The sequence below is a fragment of the Abramis brama genome (assembly GCF_963993115.1).
Source record: "Abramis brama genome assembly, chromosome: 1".
Lineage (NCBI taxonomy): Eukaryota > Metazoa > Chordata > Actinopteri > Cypriniformes > Leuciscidae > Abramis > Abramis brama.
The window spans coordinates 70678953-70699735 of record NC_139963.1 but is presented as its reverse complement, the minus strand read 5'-3'; the positions used below and the strand labels follow the sequence as shown (position 1 = coordinate 70699735).

The 20783-nt window shown below is 41.8% G+C and overlaps 1 protein-coding gene across 2 annotated transcripts in view; it reads left to right on the top strand.

Annotated features, from left to right (window-relative positions):
* The window catches only part of LOC311094478 (uncharacterized protein), a 32146-nt gene that overhangs the window by 3330 nt on the left and 8033 nt on the right, over positions 1-20783 (top strand). For both annotated transcript variants that reach the window (XM_084132455.1, XM_084132454.1), the window contains exons 2-3: positions 7696-7792; positions 13892-16001. In XM_084132455.1, the coding sequence (XP_083988581.1) occupies positions 7696-7792; positions 13892-16001 (2207 nt within the window). The remainder of the gene's footprint in view (positions 1-7695; positions 7793-13891; positions 16002-20783) is intronic.

Genomic DNA, 20783 nt, shown 5'->3' with positions numbered 1-20783 from the left:
ATGCATAAATAAATACAGTAGATAGTGAATAACATTTTCAAGGATTTATTTTCAAACGTAATATTATTACATAGTGTTCTCCTCTCATCCACCTCACGCGACCACTGATCTGTAATGCACGCAACCCAGATTTTCCGTGCGCGCGAGTCCATTGGAAAACAGCGTCTAGTTTAAATGTAACCCGAGAACAACGCGCGTATCTGAGGAACAGCCAGTCACAGGATTTTTGTTTATATCACATCTGTGACCCCCACTGGAGCTACCGCTGGGCTGTGGATCTGACATATCACGGTACTGTTTGAACAGACTCTGCTGCACGCCGGAGTGTTTTTGTGTGTAACACAATGTAGCGTCAGGTTAGAAAGCGAATGCGAATGGTCATTTACTGTGTCTGTCAGATGTCTGCTTCACTTCTGAGTGGCTTGTTTTACGGTGCTGGGCGGAGCAAAGCGAGAGTATTCAGTTCATTCACGCTCGCTCTGTTCGCGTCAGTGGAAAAAAGCGCTAATGCACCGTCACAAACTGTTTTGAAATATATCGGCCAAACGGAAAGATTTATCGGCCGATGCCGATATCTAAAAAATTTCAAATATCGGCCGATATATCGGCCTCGGCGATATATCGGTCGACCACTAATGATGATCTCAAGTTCAAGCACCTTATGTTGTGATTGCTAGCCTATATTTACTTTAAAGAGCATCTTGCATGTAAAAAATAAATCTAAATGAATATATAACCGTGTATGAAAATACCATATGAAAAGATAATGCAGGATTTAAAATGTTTTAAAACGACATAAGGACACCAATTTAGTAGATAAAGTGAGCGTTTCTTTGCCTGCTCGTACAAGCCGCTTTTTTTCAACATCGCGTCATTTTACGTCACACGAGGGAGACGTGTGCTGTGCTCTGCCGCAGCTCAGTGCAGAGTAGGTTGGTATTCAGTAAGAGCGGTCGTGAGTCAGTGTGTTTTCAGTAGTTTTTGTATTTCAATTTATCATCCATTTTTCCCTGTTTGAATCGACCGCTCTCCCTCGCGCTACGTCACGCCCGTCACGCCCATTTTCAGATGCGGAAGTAAAATTTTCTCACAAAAACGACTCCAGAAGCCACTGTAGCGTATTTATAAATTTTTTTTAAAGAAAATCTAGTTCCTACATTATTTTTCTATACATTGACTTGTTGGTCTTCTAACCTGCAAGATGCTCTTTAAATCCAGGAAATTTGTTAATGAAAAAATTATTAAAATTAAGATACAATTGATACAAAACGAAATTCGTTTTAAAGAAAGTATTTGTACTTTCTGTTTTGAGGTCTCTGTGAAAGTTTGAAAGTCTTTTAGTGCTTTTTTTAGAGCGCTCGCGTCCATAATGGAGAACTGTCACGTAATATTGTTTTTTCCTCATAAATGCGAACACGAAAAGAAAAGACAAAAGACTTTTAAGTAAAACTTCAGAATGGACTACACTGGCAGGGAGAAGGCAGAACTCGCTTCGTGTTTATTTTTCTTTATTTGGCGAAAAGCACCACACTTTGTTTTTATTGTGAGTATACACAAAAATAATACACATTTAACAGAATCGATTGATGTACGAAACTCCTATGAAAAATCAAAGTCAACAGAGTATTTATGAGTTTCTTTTACACTGATAAAAAAAAAGCGAGCTGGTATCGCCGGCGATACCGTCGACCTCAGGGGGTTAAAGGTTCACATTAACATTTTTGTTTTGTCGCCGAATAAACAATAGGCCTATGCCATACCTGTCAACATTTGGTTTTCAAAATCCGAGAGATTTGTGCGGGGGACCGTTCGGCGCGTGGGGGGGTTTAACACTGGTACAAACACATAACACTGTGGTACTTCGGTTTCTTTGCAGGGACACCGCCTTCACTCAGGGCCGGATTAACAATTTCCTGTGCCCTGGGCAACAAGACTCAAGGCGTAGTTAGGGGGTTTCGGGGGCATGCTCCCCCAAGAAAATTTGGATTTCTCTGATCTACATGTGCAATTTAGGACTTTTGAAGGCCAAAAAATATAAGAAATAGGCTAGCTTTAAAACCTTGTCATTAGATTATTTGTCAATACCTGCTCTCTCCTCATCTACATATTTCTTTTTCTCTCCGTCTTCTTATCCTGGCCTATTTCTTCCCCTCCTAAAGCTGAACTTAGTCTTTTCATTTTCATCTGTGTCAGTGAAGAAAGTAAACAGGCTCAACTGATATTTATACGTTTTATGAATAATTTTCTTAGACAAGTTAATTCACTCTGTAAAACACTCAAGGCTACAAGGAAAGCTGTAGCCTAAGTCAGTATTGTCATTAGGAACCTTCTGCAAACTTTGGAATTTGAAAACGTCTGTTTTTAAATGTTAAAAGTAATTTTAAATAATACAAATTATAGGCTACGTTTACCGCAGTTGGTGGAATTGGCAGACGTCCCCTTAAGCATTGTGCACTGTGGAAACGCGTCAAAGCATTCTCAGGTATAATAATTATGCAGCATTAATTAGGGCTGGGACGGTATGGATTTTTTCTTACCGCGGTTGAAAAGCAAGAAATTCCCGCGGTATTGCGGTAAACCGCTTTAAACCTCAACCCCCCTCCCCACCCTCCCCACCCTCCCCACCCTCCCCCAGTTTTTTTTTCTGCGACGTCGCGGCTGGAACAACAAACAAAGTATGACAATGATAATCTCAGGTACTGTTTATGTGCTTTATTTAATGTTAAAAGCATGCAATGTGACTTTGAATATCATTTAGTGCTCCAGCTTTGTAGCTGTAAAAGCAACAATGGATAATTCACCTCAGATCTTGATATTAAACAAATGGAAACCAGAACGTTCAAACTGTGAACATACAAGTGTATTCTTTGACAAATATTGTTTTAGTAACTCAGTAGCCTATGTATTTTTAATGTTTAAATGGTGTAATATTTGTGAATTTGATTATGTAGTCTACTTATCCATTTTCTTGCAAGTGCCGTCAAGATTACTCTCTGGTGCTGTGAGTGTGCACTTGCCGCGACTCGCAAGGGTTGACAAATGCGGTCTTCACGTGAGAGAATTGTGTTAAATAAGCACGTGCAATTAAAAGCTGAGGTCCTTTTACTTTTTTTTTTTATTTACGGTGCGGCTTGGACGCGGTGTCCGTCGAAAATAGACTAGGCGCCTATCTTTATCGAAGCGGCGCGGAGAGACGCTTCTGAAACGCGCCGCGTCGTGGCTGTTGTAAACACAAGCATTGACTAGAGTGGGCGCGATCAGCTCCGGTAGCCGCGTCGCAGCCGTAACACGCCACAGAGTGTAAATAAGGGGTTATAGTCAATAGCCTACGAATGGAATGTTATTATGTGTCATGGAACAACTTACGTACTTGCGAAAGGTCGGATTTGCTCCATCTATTGATGATAAGTTTTGTTTAGAAAACCTTGAATCCATGCAAGACACAATGTTATTAGACACAATCCATGTCATTAGAATCAATGAATCCATGTCATTAGACAACGTGAACACATGTGAAGGCCAGTGTTTATTTTTTTCTTTTTTTTTTTCTTTTTTTTTGCGGTGATGACGGTGACAAGCTCAGACCCGCGGTAGGCGTCACGTGACCGCGGTATTGCGGTAATGCGGTAACCGTCCCAGCCCTAGCATTAATGCACGAATGATTTTGAATGAATATTTTCATCATGTCGATATACAATGGTCACATAATGTTAAAACTAATCTTGCTATTGATATCTTTGTTAGACTATACCAACCAGAACAAATGTCCGTCTGCATTGTGCGTAATCTTTCTAATGGCTCGTTTCCACTGAGCGGTACGGTACAGTACAGTACGGTAAGCAATTATTTGCGTATCCACTGTCAAAAGTTGTGAATCGTACCAAAATGCCATACCGTACCAATTTTTAGGTACCCTTTCGTTGGAGTGTCTAGCACAGTGGAACGGTACTAAAGGGTGGAGCTAGACTCACTGCAGAGCGTTGATTGGTTGACAGAGTACCGTCACTTGCGCGTGCTACAAGGGGAATGACAACATTAGAAGTGACATTTTTTAATATACAGTGGAAATATAATACTACTGTTATTGTCACGAAATGTAGTTTTACGAGTTTTTCAGGTGAGAATGTAGTTGTTTAAAGCTCAAATATGTGGTTTATTTATAAATATTTATGAAAATTTGATCCAGGTTATGAGATCCATTCCAGCCGATCACCGGGCGCTCGGCGCTCATGTTCCCCACCTGGAACAGCCTTTCCTCGGCTAGTCGTTCTGACGTTTGCCTCTGTCTCTGACGTCTCTGTAGTGGTTATACATGAGAAATAATGCGTCTTGTCTATATCTAACGGGCGATCTTTGGTCTCGTGAATCTATAATTCGTTCCCTGACCAATCGTTTCGGCTGAGGGCTAAGTGAAGTTTCAAATATTTTGGCTATTTAACTTTACCGTTGTAACGTTAGACTAGAGCGCTGAATTTGTATTTGACTGAATTGTTTGCTTTATTTCTTATTGTAGGCCTATAGCTTCTTGAATATTTTACTTGTACTTCTTGTGATAAAACTGAAATTAGGGTTGAGTTTTCTAATTTTTTTTAAAGATTATCACTATAATGTTGTTTATTGCAACATTTGTAAATGCACATATTGCCTGGAATAACAGGGGTGTGTTTTTATTTTGTTTTGTTATAAAAAGGCTAATGCTATACAGTGAATATAATCAATACGCGTTGCTTGAACCACATTTGTGTGCCTATAATGTTTCAAATTTATTTAAATGAACACGAAAAGAGGCAGAGTGGTGTTTTATAACACATTTCATTTTATTGTTGCCAAAAATGTATACAAAGAAAGCCGGAGTAGCAGAGCGAGCTGAGTGACGCAGAATTACCGGACTCGCGTCCTCTGGAGTCATTCTCCTGAGACGGACTTGGCAAGTCCGAACTTTGCTTACTTGGTATTGAGAAACGCCTAATGTCGTCGCTTGTCTTCTTGTGACAAACATGTCGAGAAGCAAGAACAAGATCTGCTGTATGTCATCCATTGTTGTTTACTATGGCTTTCTTATTCGCGCGAAAATGACGTTGATCGCTTCTTTCCGGCAAACACCACGCCTATCAAGTAAGGGTACTGTTGGTGATAGAAACGATAGCCGGATCATGGTTTACCAAACCGTACTGTACTGTACCGTACCGCTCAGTGGAAACGAGCCATAATAGGCTATTTTGAAGTAGACAGACAAATCCGTTTACAATTAATTTTCTTACATTCGTCCTTAAGTCATATTGCGTGTTTGCTAGTTGAATAGCCTGTTATTATGAAGAAAATGAGTTTTCCTATGACCAGGTTTAACACTTGTTTCAACCGTCCCGACAGTGCCTCCTGCCAGTTAAACCTGTTTTGCCCTTAAACTAAAAAAACTGATATTACACAATAAAGGATGTGTTGTAGTTAGGGATGGGTTCCAAAACCCGGTATTAAACGGGCTGAATTAAGAAAGACCGCTGGATCGATAACCCTGACATCGATAACCTGGCTTCTGGAGCTCCAACTGGTAGATTGCTGTGAACAATGCAGCCAGTCAGCCAGCCAGGTTCGTGCAGGAGGTGCGGGGGCCTCCGTTGGCATGGGCTCGTCCCGCGGTGAGGGGGCCACTGACCTGTCTATTTGCCGCTGAGCGCACTTCGGCATGCGTTGCTCCAGGGCCACCCTCTGAGGAAACGGCGGCGTTCGCTCCCCTGCCTCCCACTGTAGGGCAGCATCTGCCAACTCGATGGCCTTAACGAGTTCCAGGGTGGTACTTGGGTTCCTCATACCGACAGCCTGTCGGTGCGAACGGGGAAGAGCACAAAGCAGACGGTCGATGACAATGTGTTCCGCCACCTGACTGACTGTTGGATCCCCCTCCAGCAGCCAGTGCTGCGCGAACCACGTGAGTTCAGCAGCCTGGGCACGGGCTGGCCGACGGGGCTTATATTCCCAATCGAAGAAGTACAGAGCAGCGCATATCCGAGACAAACCCAGACAGGCCAAAATTTCCCGCTTCACGCCATCGCAGCGCCTGACGGTGGCGCCAGGGAGAGAAAAGTATGTGCGCTGCGCCTCACCGGTCAGGAGAGGGGCCAAAACCTGTGCCCAGTCATCGTGCTGCCAACCTTCATTGGTGGCCGTGGCTTCAAACATCAGGTATGCCTTTACGTCATTGTGTGGGGTCATCTTCTGTAACAACTTGGCGGCTTGTGCTCGGGGGTTCGGCAGCGGAACGTGTTGTTGTTTCTGTTTTAACCCTGAAATGGCACACCTGATTCAGTTAAAGGCTTAATGAGTAGTTGACTAATTGATTAATTGACTAACTCCCACTCTTCCTACTCTAATAACTACTCATTAATTGAATCAGGTGTGCCATTTCAGGGTTAAAACAGAAACATGGTCTTTCAGGAGGTCCCTGCAGGAGAGGTTGAGAACCACTGCCCTGGCGGGTGGTGAGGTGCTCAACTATTTGTTGCTGGCGGATGCTAACCTCGGTGAGCCGTTTGAGAAATTCTTCCATGTTGGGGGAGGATTAGCCAATGGCATAATAACACCTACTGTGGAGGCGGGTATAAAGATAGTAAGGCCACATCTGATTGGTCAAATTTGGATAAACAGCCTATGCATGCAATACACAAATGCTTGGCACATAAAATAAATTTCATTTAACGCACCTCTATGCGATACGGCTATCGCATGTACTATTATCGCGATAACGATAATGTTTCGATATATTGTGCAGCCCTAATCATTACAATGGCACATGAAACAATAAATACAACTTGTCAGTCAAAAAAAGTACTGCACAAAATAATTCACTAACTACACTCAAAAACTGTTGTGAATTAATTTGAATAGAAATGTTTAATTATCTTTAATAATAACAGAAACAGTTTTGTCATTTACAAGGTTGTTCAGCTTTAAGAAAAGTCTACCCATAATGCATAGTGAGCAAGAGCGCGCAGATAGAAAAAGATAGAGAAGAGAAATGAGATTGACTCCATGTGTGTACGCTGTATCTGTTTAATCCTGTTAAAAAAATTCAGTAATCAGTTCGTTTATTTTAATTCAAGTCGTCAGTGGTCATTACTGCTTAAGGAAGAAAAGACACGACAAAAACAGCTTTCCGGTTCTAACTTTGAAACGGCATGATGTAAAGAAGAAATGTTTTCGCGGGACTGGTAGGCATTGCGTGCTGTACGTGCTGACGAAATTTGTGAGTGGTTTTCAAGGAAATCTCATTGATTCATCCGTCCCGCGTTTCAATCGTCCAGGCTCTCCCCTGCTTGTGGTGCTCTTTATTTGTAAAAGTTGTATGATCATATTCAGTTTCTGTGCATATAAAATGTTATTCTTTTAATGATCTAACTACTTTATAGTGGTGAATGTAGTTATCATAAGATCAAACTTAATGTGGACATATTATGCTGCTGTAATTACTTCTAGTAATGGTCTAGTAGTGGTTGATGAAGAGTGTCATTAGTGATTGTTTTTGTGTTATTGATCCATGTCATAGTGTGAGAAATAACAGTATTGTTTCTAACAGCAAACACTCAGAATAAAGTGTTGATAGTCTGAGGCTCATCAATATTAACAGATCTGCTGAAAATACTCTTTATATTATGTCAATAGTTCCTGTTTTCACCTCATTTATTATGCTGATGTCTTCAGATCTGCTGTAAACTGACACTTAAAGAGGACAGTGAGAACAGGAGTGATCCAGAACCCTGCAGAATGAAACACACTGAAGATACTGAAGAACAAAGAGGTTGGTGTTTATTCTTCATTCATTCATGATGCTGAAGAACATTCATGTTGGAAACATTCAAGCACTTCATCACATTTAGATAAACAGGTCAACTATGAAATGGTACAGAATTTTCTGGCCAGGGCTCCAGACTAACGTTTTTTCACTAGGAGCGCTGGAGCCCCTGACTGAAAATTTTAGGAGCACAAGCAGAAAATTTAGGGGCACACCTTAAATCAGCTTGCAATGCAATTATTCAAATTTTCCCCAAAATAACTAATTCTTTAATAATAAATAGACTTAACATACAGATATGTGCAGTTTTATTTTAGGTTCACAGGCTCCAGACTAGCACCTTAGGGCAGCAGCACCGGAGCCACTGAGTTCTGCAGAGAGTATCTGGTGGCACTGGGGCTAACAGGAAAGCACTAAGCTTAATTTAGGGTGTAGATGACATTAATTATTATCATTCATAATGTCTTAATGTTCATTAAAAAGCTAAATGAGTGAAATAATTTAAATTAGGGAGTGAAAATAGCCAATAATCATTCTACTGTTTACAATGGTAATTTATTTATTTTATTATTTTTAAATAAGTGTTTAAATAAGTGCTGGAAAAAGATGTGTAGTACTTAAATAGCGTTTGACTATTTCTGTCACAATACCATAGTTATGGTTAGAGTTACAACATTAGCCTAAATCCATGGTGAATGTGGATTGACCAACGTGGTTGCTGATTTGGTTGCTGATTTGTGGACTGAAAGCCTTCTATAAATGTTTCTCCTGGTTTCCACTTCAGCGCTGTTTGATCTGATATCTATGGTTTATAACAGAACTCTGTGTCGAATTGAAATGTTTCTCACTGGAACTCGCAGTGATGATGTTATTAATTCTGAGGCGAATTCAATGGATTTCTTCACTGAATCTCCAGAGTCTGGATCTCCTAGTAACAGTGTCGCCGCGTGATCGAGATCGGCCCGCGACTGGCAAGTTCGGGGCGCTGCGCTGTCTATGATTGGTCCGAACTAATAAACTGTAAGGTTTGAGGGCGAACCAAACACAAATGAATCTTCCAGGTGATTTGTTCAAAAATAAATACAACCTTCTCAGTTTATAGAAGAAATTATGAAAATGAATAACTTCAAAAAATTAACCTCCCAACTATATACATTGATTTCCAACCAAAACACAACAATAACACTCCCAACAACCAAGTGGGAAACCGACCTGGCCGTCTCTTCCAACCCTGAGTACTGGGAACACATCACCCAAAGTAAAATGGTCAAAATGGGCCTACACAACACCGATATTTGTTCACAATGCACTTTAGGTAGCACAGACGACTATTTGCACGCCATGTGGCACTGCCAACCAGTTCCCTCTTTTTGGATTACAGTCACTGAGACACTGCCCACCATCCTGAACCACAGAATCCCATCTTCACCAACACTTTGTCTCATAGGCGACTTTTCCGAAATCCATATCCCGCAAAAATACAGGAATCCGTTACTCATCTCTCTAGCTGTCGCTAAGAAAGTAGTCCTCCAAAACTGGAAATCAAAGAAATCTTGACACATCAATCACTGGACAAACTTAATTTCAGAACACATTTAATGGAGAAACACAATGCAAACAGAAGGAAGCAAATATCAGCTTTTGAAGACACTTGGTCCCCGTTTTTGACATTTCTTGATACCACACAAACATAACTTCAAGCCGTGTACATTACCAGACACATACCTCCTCCTCCCCCTCCCCCCTCCGTTCTTTAAGTTTATATATTTTCCTTTTCTCTTTCTCTTTTGCTTTTGCCACTGCAGCTATCACTTCATATATACACACAGGCATACACTATCCACACTCATGCATAACATGTTTCCAAACCCATTTCCCCTCAGACACCTTAATCATGACCAACTCAGATTAACAAACAGAATTTGCTAATAATACATAATAATACATTCTTGTGTTTGTCAATTGTCTTGTCCCTCTGTTGTCTGTCTGTCACATTGTCGTGTCTTATATGTTTCGTGTTACACTCTGTACGTGGTGCTATAATCCCCCCTCCCCTTATGTACCCAGGGTCTCACTAAACTGGGTGAATGGTTAAGCACTGTATATAAATCTATTGTCTGTATTGTAACATATTATGTATATATTTTGCTTTATTCAAAATAAAGTTGTCCTCCGAAGAGGGGGGGTGGTGGCGGGCCAAAAAATATGTAAAATTAGGGGCCGCTAACACGACACCATTCTCTCTACACAGACTTTAAACGCGAACCTGTGATAAACGCTGATGGCGTTCACATGCAATTAAGAATTGGTTCTATAGTTATGTGCATTTGAATATATGTACGCAGGTTTGGAATTCCCTACAAACCAAGCCTAAACAAAGTACTGGTGCCTTATAAAATTTTGATACAGAATTTTATTTTATTTTATTTTGTTACTTAGGTACGTGAAACGAATTTCCCGAAAACGCTTTATCTGTAGAGTGGTAAAGGGATCCTCCATAGGGAGAGACTAGTTGGCACTTCAGCACTGCGTTGTCATCGGGTCCAGGCGAAGGTCCTTCATCAGATCTGGATACGGCCTGGATCCGGCAGGCTGCGGGAAAACCTCAGGATAAACAAAGACACTAAAATTAGCGTAGATGCCATTTTTCTCATGATGTAACGAGTACATCAGGATTTATGGGAAGTGTTCCCGGTTCCAGCTGACCTAATCTATGCAGCCTAACATTGAATTATAGAAGTCTATAATGTATTATGTGAATGCTAGGTCAAATAGATGTGTCTTTAATCTAGCTTTGAACTGACAGAGTGTGTCTGCCTCCCGGACAATGGTAAGGAAGACTGTTCCAAAGTTTTGGCGCTAAATAGGAAAAGGATCTACCGCCAGCAGTCGATTTTGATATTCTAGGTATTATCAATTGGCCGGAATTTTGAGATCACAATAGACGTGAAGGACTATAGTGCGTTAAGAGCTCGCTCAAGTATTTGCGGAGTTAAACCATTTAGTGCTTTGTAAGATTCACTTGAGCTTGTCTTTCTGGTGTCCCACTTTCACATGCGCAATAATGGAAGTCCAGTTCAAGGAAAAGTCTAGTGTGAACGGCCATTAATAATTACATTTACATTTAGTCATTTAGCAGATGCTTTTGTCCAAAGCGACTTACAAATTAGGACTAAATTAAGCGAGTCATCGTGAAGAGTACTACTACTACTACTACTACAAAAAACAAAGCAAGAAGTGCTCAAAATACGAAGTTCAGGCATTGTTCAGAGTTGCATAAGCCCGATAAGCGAGGATATAAAGGAAAAGGAATTATTATTATTTATTTATTTTATGAGGTTAAGTGCTCAGGGAAGAGAAGAGTTTCCAGCTGTCTTTTGAATGTTGTCAGGGATTCTGCATTCCGGATGAGGGTGGGGAGAGCATTCCACCAGCATGGAACTGTGAATGAGAATGATTAAAACATTGATTAAAATAATTAAAACGTTTTTAATAAAATAAATATCAATCTCAAAGTTGGTGTCAAAATATGGCAGTATTGTACACTCACCTAAAGGATTATTAGGAACACCATACTAATACTGTGTTTGACCCCCTTTCGCCTTCAGAACTGCCTTGATTCTACGTGGCATTGATTCAACAAGGTGCTGAAAGCATTCTTTAGAAATGTTGGCCCATATTGATAGGATAGCATCTTGCAGTTGATGGAGATTTGTGGGATGCACATCCAGGGCACGAAGCTCCCGTTCCACCACATCCCAAATATGCTCTATTGGGTTGAGATCTGGTGACTGTGGGGGGCCATTTTAGTACAGTGAACTCATTGTCATGTTCAAGAAACCAATTTGAAATGATTTGAGCTTTGTGACATGGTGCATTATCCTGCTGGAAGTAGCCATCAGAGGATGGGTGGTCATAAAGGGATGGACATGGTCAGAAACAATGCTCAGGTAGGCCATGGCATTTAAACGATGCCCAATTGGCACTAAGGGGCCTAAAGTGTGCCAAGAAAACATCCCCCACACCATTACACCACCACCACCAGCCTGCACAGTGGTAACAAGGCATGATGGATCCATATTCTCATTCTGTTTACACCAAATTCTGACTCTACCATCTGAATGTCTCAACAGAAATCGAGACTCATCAGACCAGGCAACATTTTTCCAGTCTTCAACTGTCCAATTTTGGTGAGCTCGTGCAAATTGTAGCCTCTTTTTCCTATTTGTAGTGGAGATGAGTGGTACCCGGTGGGGTCTTCTGCTGTTGTAGCCCATCCGCCTCAAGGTTGTGCGTGTTGTGGCTTCACAAATGCTTTGCTGCATACCTCGGTTGTAACGAGTGGTTATTTCAGTCAAAGTTGCTCTTCTATCAGCTTGAATCAGTCGGCCCATTCTCCTCTGACCTCTAGCATCAACAAGGCATTTTCGCCCACAGGACTACCGCATACTGGATGTTTTTACTGGTACATATTTGTAAAGACTGTTTAGCCTAAATATGAATCGCGTTTCTGTGAGATGAATGAAGGGTACATATTTGTAAAGACTGTTTAGCCTAAATATGAATCGCGCGTCTGTGTGTGAAAGAATAAACTGCTTTGCTATAGCCTACTGAGATGAGTAAAAATCGACTGAAATATGTTGAAATAAAATTTATTTGTATAAGCAACGTATTAAACTGCAAATTAACATTTATAGGCTATGCCCTAATATTTCATAAAAACAACGTTACAGTCAGGCGAAGTATGAAAGACAACATTTTGTTGACTAGATTTGGGTACAGTTTTTACTGTAGAATATACTGTCACATCAAATAAGCTTTTCTGCTATATATATAAAATACTATTTTATCAAAAATAAAGTCATAGACTAAGATGTTCCAATGTTGGCTATATTCAAACTAATGAATACATATGATAAAATGTAGGCCTATAATCTTTTTTTTTTTTTTTACAAAGAAAGAGTACTTTTTTGCAGAAATATTGCTGAAATTGTAATTATTGTTGTAATTGTAACCTTTTTAATAAAATAGCAAAACATATTTACAAGATAGATGTAAGCAAAATCTTAAATGGTCAATATAAGTCTTCTTCAAAATATATATTTTGTCCTTGCATTGTGGCTCAGTCAGTGTCACACCTGAATGAATGGCTAATTATGCAGAGTCATTATGCAGAGTGGGTGGGACATTGTAATCTAAGGTGTAAACTACTCCTCCCCCTCGCATATTGGCTTTCCAAGCAAAACCTGTTTTACACCATTTAAATCAATGTATTTTTTTTTGTGAACGATAAAGCAAGACTATTTTCACATAATTTTGAAGCTAGAACTCGAAGAGACAACATCCATTAGTCAAAAGTCTTGTGGGCACATATTTTGTATGAGTTTTGTGGTCTTATTTCAGCAACTTTCATTTTTATTTTTTTAAATAACCACGCATAAACATTATTCTCTTAAAAATACAAACATCTACATACATGTTGCTCGCATATTATGGTAGGCCTGTTTGTGCTATATAGAGTGAATTTACACCTTTGCCATTAACATGTTTATAAATAACTGAAAAAAGCACAAATGTCAGAGCATGTCAGAACATCTCAAGGGCCCCAAAAACAGCTTGGTCCCCAGAGGGTTAAATCACCTTTCTTTCCCATTCTGACATTCAGTTTAGAGTTCAGGAGATTGTCTTGACCAGGACAACACCCCTAAATGCATTGAAGCAACTGCCATGTGATTGGTTGATTAGATAATTGCATTAATGAGAAATTGAACAGGTGTTCCTAATAATCCTTTAGGTGAGTGTATATTTTAATGTTAATATGTTAGATAATTGTGTCATTGATCAAATATATTTAATAGTTATTGCTAAAGTAACAAGGGATTTGTGTAAAAATAATAATTGGAAGATACATTTTCCTCATTAATGGAAAGTTTCAAGGACATATGATCAATTTATAAAAAGGCATCAAATTATCATAATATTAACAGTTGTCTACTTTCTACCATTACATCAGGGCTCACTTTCATGTCCTTTCACTTTATATTTCTCTCTGAGTTATTTTGATGTACTGAAAATTAAATTGAATATTTTTTTCTTTCATGTTAGACCTGATGGAAGAGAGCGATGAGAGTGAAGAACTGAGTGAAGTGGAGGAGGAGAGTGAAGAACTGAGTGAAGTGGAGGAGGAGAGTGAAGAACTGAGTGAAGTGGAGGAGGAGAGTGAAGAACTGAGTGAAGTGGAGGAGGAACATCATGTCAAACCTGGAGGAAAACCCTTTAGTCGTTCAAAGACTAAACAGACATTTTTAAAGAAAAGAAGAGCCAAGAAATCTTTCACCTGCACTCAGTGTGGAAAGAGTCTCACAACCAAACAAAGTCTTGAGCATCACATGATGATCCACACCGGAGAGAAGCCGTTCTCATGTGATCAGTGTGGAAAGAGATTCTCATGCAAACGAAGTCTTAAAGAACACATGATGATTCACACCGGAGAGATGCCGTTCAAATGTGATCAATGTGGGAAGAGTTTCAGGCAATCAGCAAACTTTTATGTTCACATGAGAATCCACTCAGTCGAAAGAAGAGCCAAGAAATCTTTCACCTGCACTCAGTGTGGAAACAGTTTCACAAGCAAAAATGGTCTAGAATGTCACATGAGAATCCACACCGGAGAGAAGCCGTTCTCATGTGATCAATGTGGGAAGAGTTTCAGGCAATCAGCAAACCTTAATGTTCACATGAGGATCCACACTGGAGAGAAGCCGTTCACATGTGATCAATGTGGGAATAATTTCACAGAGAAAAGTAATCTTAATATTCACATGAGGATCCACACTGGAGAGAAGCCGTTCTCATGTGATCAATGTGGGAATCATTTCTCAATGAAACAGCATCTTAAAAGTCACATCAGAGTTCACACCGGAGAGAAGACGTTCTCATGTGATCAATGCGGCAAAACTTTTCGTCATGCATCAGCCCTGAAGACACACCTGACAGTTCATACGAAGGAGAAGCCGTATTCATGTTCTGTGTGTGGAAATAGTTTTTCACGGTGGGACACTTTACATAAACATGAGAAAACTCACACTGGTGTAAGAGAGTACATGTGCTTTGAGTGTGAGAAGACTTTTACTGCAGCGTACAGTTTGAAACTGCACCAGAGAATTCACACTGGAGAAAAACCATACAAGTGTTCACACTGTGACAAGAGATTCAGTGGATCAGCAAATCTGAAAACACATGAGAGGATCCACAATGGAGAGAAACCTTACAAATGTTCACGCTGTGACAAGAGATTCAGTCGCTCATCATATCTGAAAACACATGAGAGGTTCCACACTGGAGAAAAACCTTACAAGTGTTCACACTGTGACAAGAGATTCAGTCAGTCATCACATCTGAAAACGCACGGGAGGATCCACACTGGAGAAAAACCTTACAAGTGTTCACACTGTGACAAGAGATTCAGTATGCCAGCAGATCTGAAAATACATGAGAGAATTCACACTGGAGAAAAACCTTACAAGTGTTCACACTGTGACAAGAGATTCAGTCAGTCAGCAAATCTGAAAACACATGAGAGGATCCACACTGGAGAAAAACCTTACAAGTGTTCACACTGTGACAAGAGATTCAGTCTGTCAGCAGATCTGAAAAGACATGAGATGATTCACACTGGAGAAAAACCTTACAAGTGTTCACACTGTGACAAGAGATTCAGTCTGTCAGCAGATCTGAAAAGACATGAGAGAATCCACACTGGAGAAAAACATTACAAGTGTTCAGACTGTGACAAGAGATTCCGTGAGTCAGCAGATCTGAAAAGACATGAGAGAATCCACACTGGAGAAAAACCTTACAAGTGTTCACACTGTGACAAGAGATTCAGTCAGCCAGAAAATCTGAAAACACATGAGAGGATCCACACTGGAGAAAAACCTTACAAGTGTTCACACTGTGACAAGAGATTCAGTGTGTCATCATCTCTGAAAACACATGAGAGGATCCACACTGGAGAAAAACCTTACAAGTGTTCACACTGTGACAACAGATTCAGTGTGTCATCATCTCTGAAAACACATGAGATGATCCACAGCAGAGAGAAGTCGCACACGTGTGATCAGTGCGGAAAGAGTTTCTATTTTAAAACTCACCTGAAGCGACACATGGAGATCCATGCAGTGGAGAAACCACATCACCTCAGTCTGAGATCACGGTAAGTAGTTTATTTTCATGTGCTGAGTAACAAAGTCTCTTCTGTGTAAGTTAGACACACATCACCCTATAGCCAAATCTCTCCTCTCCACCTATAGCCGGTGTGTGGAGAGCACAGGACACTTTGTTGATTGATTGATGTCCATTAACTTGTTTTCAACCAACAGGAATATCTAATTTGTTAGTTCAGATCAATGCAAAAAAACACATATTTGCTCTCTGACAGTAGGAGGCGCTCATGTAAAGCAGAAATACAGCACTATACAGGGCTCTAGACTGCGACTAAATGGTCACATTTTGCGAAATTTTTTAAGAGAGAGCTGCCATTTCTGCCGCATACGAGAAACATCACACGGCAAACGAAAGCAGACTGAACCCACGCTACCCGTCTGAGCTGCGCAGCGCAAACAGTTTATCAGCTCAGAGCAATACTAGACAGCAGTTTACTCGTGAGCCGATCTCGATCACGAAACAACATTACTACACAGTGCTGGCAGATCCATTGAGAAAGCATTTTAAAGGGATAGTTCACCCAAAAAGGAAAATTAGCCCATGTTCCCTTACGAGAAAGGTTCTCTCGTACTGCGTTGCAAACACTATGGGAATCTCCTTTCTCGAGAATGATTGTAGCCTTTATTTTAAAATGCATTGCAGCTGCACAGCTAGAGCATCATAGCTTGAGCGCTAGCTAGCTCATTGGCTGTGCTGCAGCAACTGCACAAACCTATGGCGAGTCGGCAGAGGCGAGCGGTCCAATCGGAGCGTTTGGCACCTTGCCAGCCTCGAACGCGCCAAAATAGGCGTGGCTTAAGAGTATAAATTCCGAGAGAACTCACCATATGACAGATTTAATCTCTTTCAGCTCGAGCTCTGTTTCTCACCTCGTTTTGCTGACCTCTCCGGATAAGAAGCCGCCCTGCAGACGAGCAGCCCTTCAGTGGAACAGCTTCAGCACCGTCATTCCTCGCCCAAGCTGATCGTTTCCCTGTGGCATCCGACGAGATATCCTTTACATACCCCTTCATGTGTCGGACTGACACACCCAGTGTGCTGTCTGCCTCGGTCCTGAGCATGCCGAGGCAGCACTCACTAAAGGTGGCTGCCTTTCATGCAACAGCATGCCCGTCTCGGCGCTTCGATCTAGGCTCGCTCTCGCTACTTCAGAGAGCGGGCCCGCCCATCTTCCATCTCCGGCACCCATCGAGCCCTGTAGGAAGAAGCGGCGCGAGCAGAGGATCCACGAGTGTGGTGATCTGAGCGCCTGCACACCGGGTCCCTCCCCATGTGCCCTCTCCTTCACCTTCTGATACTTCTCCTGTATTATTTGCAAAGAGGGACCAACACCCCTCTCTCCAAGCGGCTGCACTCGTCTCTTTCGGCGGATCTGCAGAGGACCTGGATGACGCAGTTTCTGTGGCGGGTTGTCACTCACGCTGTCGACTGGTTCTCGACTGGTTTCCCCAGAAGAGCCGCTAGAAGCCGCCTTAATGAATGGTTCCTGCCGGGGCACCAACAGGCTCCTCGCCAGCGCCGCTCCATTTTTCCCAGAGGTCCACATCGAGCTCACTAAATCCTGGCGTGCGCCCTTTTCAGAGCGGATGCGCTCTTCTGCTTCTACCACGCTCTCATCTGTTGACGGAGCTGAAGAGAAGGGCTATGTGAAGCTCCCGCCACTTGAGGAAGAGGTCGCCGCTCATTTGTGCCCTCCCACTGCAGGCAGTTGGAGAACAAAAGCAACGCACCCGTCTAAGCCATGCAGAACTACTACCGCTATGGCCGGTCATGCCTACGCCGCTGCTGGTCATGGATGCGGCTCTCTCCCCCCTAAGACAGCGGGGAATGCGCATTCTGAATTACTTCGATGACTGGCTCATACTGACTCAGTCAGAGGCGGAGTCCCATACTCACAGAGCCTGGCTCCTTGGCCATCTCGAAAGCCTCGGGCTCAGGGTAAACTTTGCCAAGACTGTGCTGTCCCCCAGCCAACGGATCACGTTCCTGGGAACAGTTCTCTGTCGATTCAGCGGCTCGCCGCGTCTTTCAAACTGGGCTCCTGTGTACCCCTCAGAAAGTTTCAAAGGGTTTTGGGCCTTATGGATTCAGCATCGTTAGTACTCCAGCTAGGCCTACTGCATATGCGCCCCCTTCAGCTGTGGCTAATGCCTCAAATTCCAGCCCATGCGTGGCGTTCGGGCCTCGTAAATATCAGGGTAAACCAGCGCTGTACCAGAGCTCTGGCCCCCTGGAAGGTCACCAGCTGGTATCAGTAGGGTGTGAACATGGGTTTGGTTTCACAGAGGAGGGTTATCTCAACAGACGCTTCCAGCCTCTGGTCGAGCTCGGAGAAACACCTACTCATCAACTGCATCGAAATGAGGCACCACATCTTGGTCTTAGTCTCGCTATTAGTGAACAAAAACAATTTCTAAAGCTAGGTCTTCTAAACATTAGATCACTCACACCTAAGGCAGTTATTGTAAATGAAATTGTCACAGATAATAGCATCGATGTACTTTGCCTTACTGAAACCTGGCTTAAACCAAATGATTATTTCGCTCTTAATGAGTCTACTCCATCAGGATACTGTTTTAAGCATGAGCCCTATCTGATTGGTCGTGGCGGCGGTGTTGCAACAATCTATAGAGATATTCTTAATGTTACCCAGAAAACAGGTGACAAGTTTAATTCATTTGAAGTATTTGTACTAAATGTTACGCTCTCAGATGTAAGAAAAAAATCCCTATTATCTCTAGCCTTGGCTACCGTATATAGACCGCCAGGGCCTTACGCTGATTTCCTAAAAGAGTTTGCAGATTTTCTCTCAGATCTATTGGTCAATGTCGATAAAGCATTATTTGTTGGAGATTTTAACATACACGTAGAAAATCCAAATGATGCGTTAGGGGCTGCATTTACAGATTTATTAAACTCCTTTGGGGTCAAGCAAAACGTCACTGGTCCCACTCATCGTCTTAATCATACACTCGATTTAATTATATCATATGGAACCGATCCAACCAATATAGATATCATTCCACAAAGTGATGATGTTACTGACCATTACATGGTAACTTGCATATTACGTACTGCTGTAATATGTCATGCTGCGCCACGTTATCGACCAGGCAGAACAATCCTTCCATCCACCATACAGTGAGGAAAATAAGTATTTGAACACCCTGCTATTTTGCAAGTTCTCCCACTTAGAAATCATGGAGGGGTCTGAAATTGTCATCGTAGGTGCATGTCCACTGTGAGAGACATAATCAAAAAAAAAAAATCCAGAAATCACAATGTATGATTTTTTTAACTATTTATTTGTATGATACAGCTGCAAATAAGTATTTGAACACCTGAGAAAATCAATGTTAATATTTGGTACAGTAGCCTTTGTTTGCAATTACAGAGGTCAAACGTTTCCTGTAGTTTTTCACCAGGTTTGCACAGACTGCAGGAGGAATTTTGGCCCACTCCTCCACACAGATCTTCTCTAGATCAGTCAGGTTTCTGGGCTGTCGCTGAGAAACACGGAGTTTGAGCTCCCTCCAAAGATTCTCTATTGGGTTTAGGTCTGGAGACTGGCTAGGCCACGCCAGAACCTTGATATGCTTCTTACAGAGCCACTCCTTGGTTATCCTGGCTGTGTGCTTCGGGTCATTGTCATGTTGGAAGACCCAGCCTCGACCCATCTTCAATGCTCTAACTGAGGGAAGGAGGTTGTTCCCCAAAATCTCGCAATACATGGCCCCGGTCATCCTCTCCTTAATACAGTGCAGTCGCCCTGTCCCATGTGCAGAAAAACACCCCCAAAGCATGATGCTACCACCCCCATGCTTCACAGTAGGGATGGTGTTCTTGGGATGGTACTCATCATTCTTCTTCCTCCAAACGCGTTTAGTGGAATTATGACCAAAAAGTTCTATTTTGGTCTCATCTGACCACATGACTTTCTCCCATGACTCCTCTGGATCATCCAAATGGTCATTGGCAAACTTAAGACGGGCCTTGACATGTGCTGGTTTAAGCAGGGGAACCTTCCGTGCCATGCATGATTTCAAACCATGACGTCTTAGTGTATTACCAACAGTAACCTTGGAAACGGTGGTCCCAGCTCTTTTCAGGTCATTGACCAGCTCCTCCCGTGTAGTTCTGGGCTGATTTCTCACCTTTCTTAGGATCATTGAGACCCCACAAGGTGAGATCTTGCATGGAGCCCCAGTCCGAGGGAGATTGACAGTCATGTTTAGCTTCTTCCATTTTCTAAATTTTCCATTTTCTTGCAAAATAGCAGGTTGTTCAAATACTTATTTTCCTCACTGTATATAATTTCTCAAATTGCTTATCTGATCTGTCTCAGCTGCTCAGTGAACCCAAACAAGCAGATGAACTAGAAGAACTAACTAGCACTATGAGCACCATTCTCTCCAGAACATTGGATATTGTTGCACCCATTAAATTAAAAAAGGTCAGAGAGAAAATTAAAGCACCGTGGTACAACAATACTACGCGTGTTCTAAGAAACCCGTAATTTAGAGCGTAAATGGAAACAAACTAATTTAGAGGTCTTTACATTTACATTTACATTTTTATTCATTTAGCTGACGCTTTTATCCAAAGCGACTTACAATTGCTATATATGTCAGAGGTCGCACGCCTCTGGAGCAACTAGGGGTTAAGTGTCTTGCTCAGGGACACACTGGTGTCTCACAGTGGATTCGAACCCGGGTCTCTCACACCAAAGGCATGTGTCTTATCCATTGCGCCACCACCCATTTATAGACCC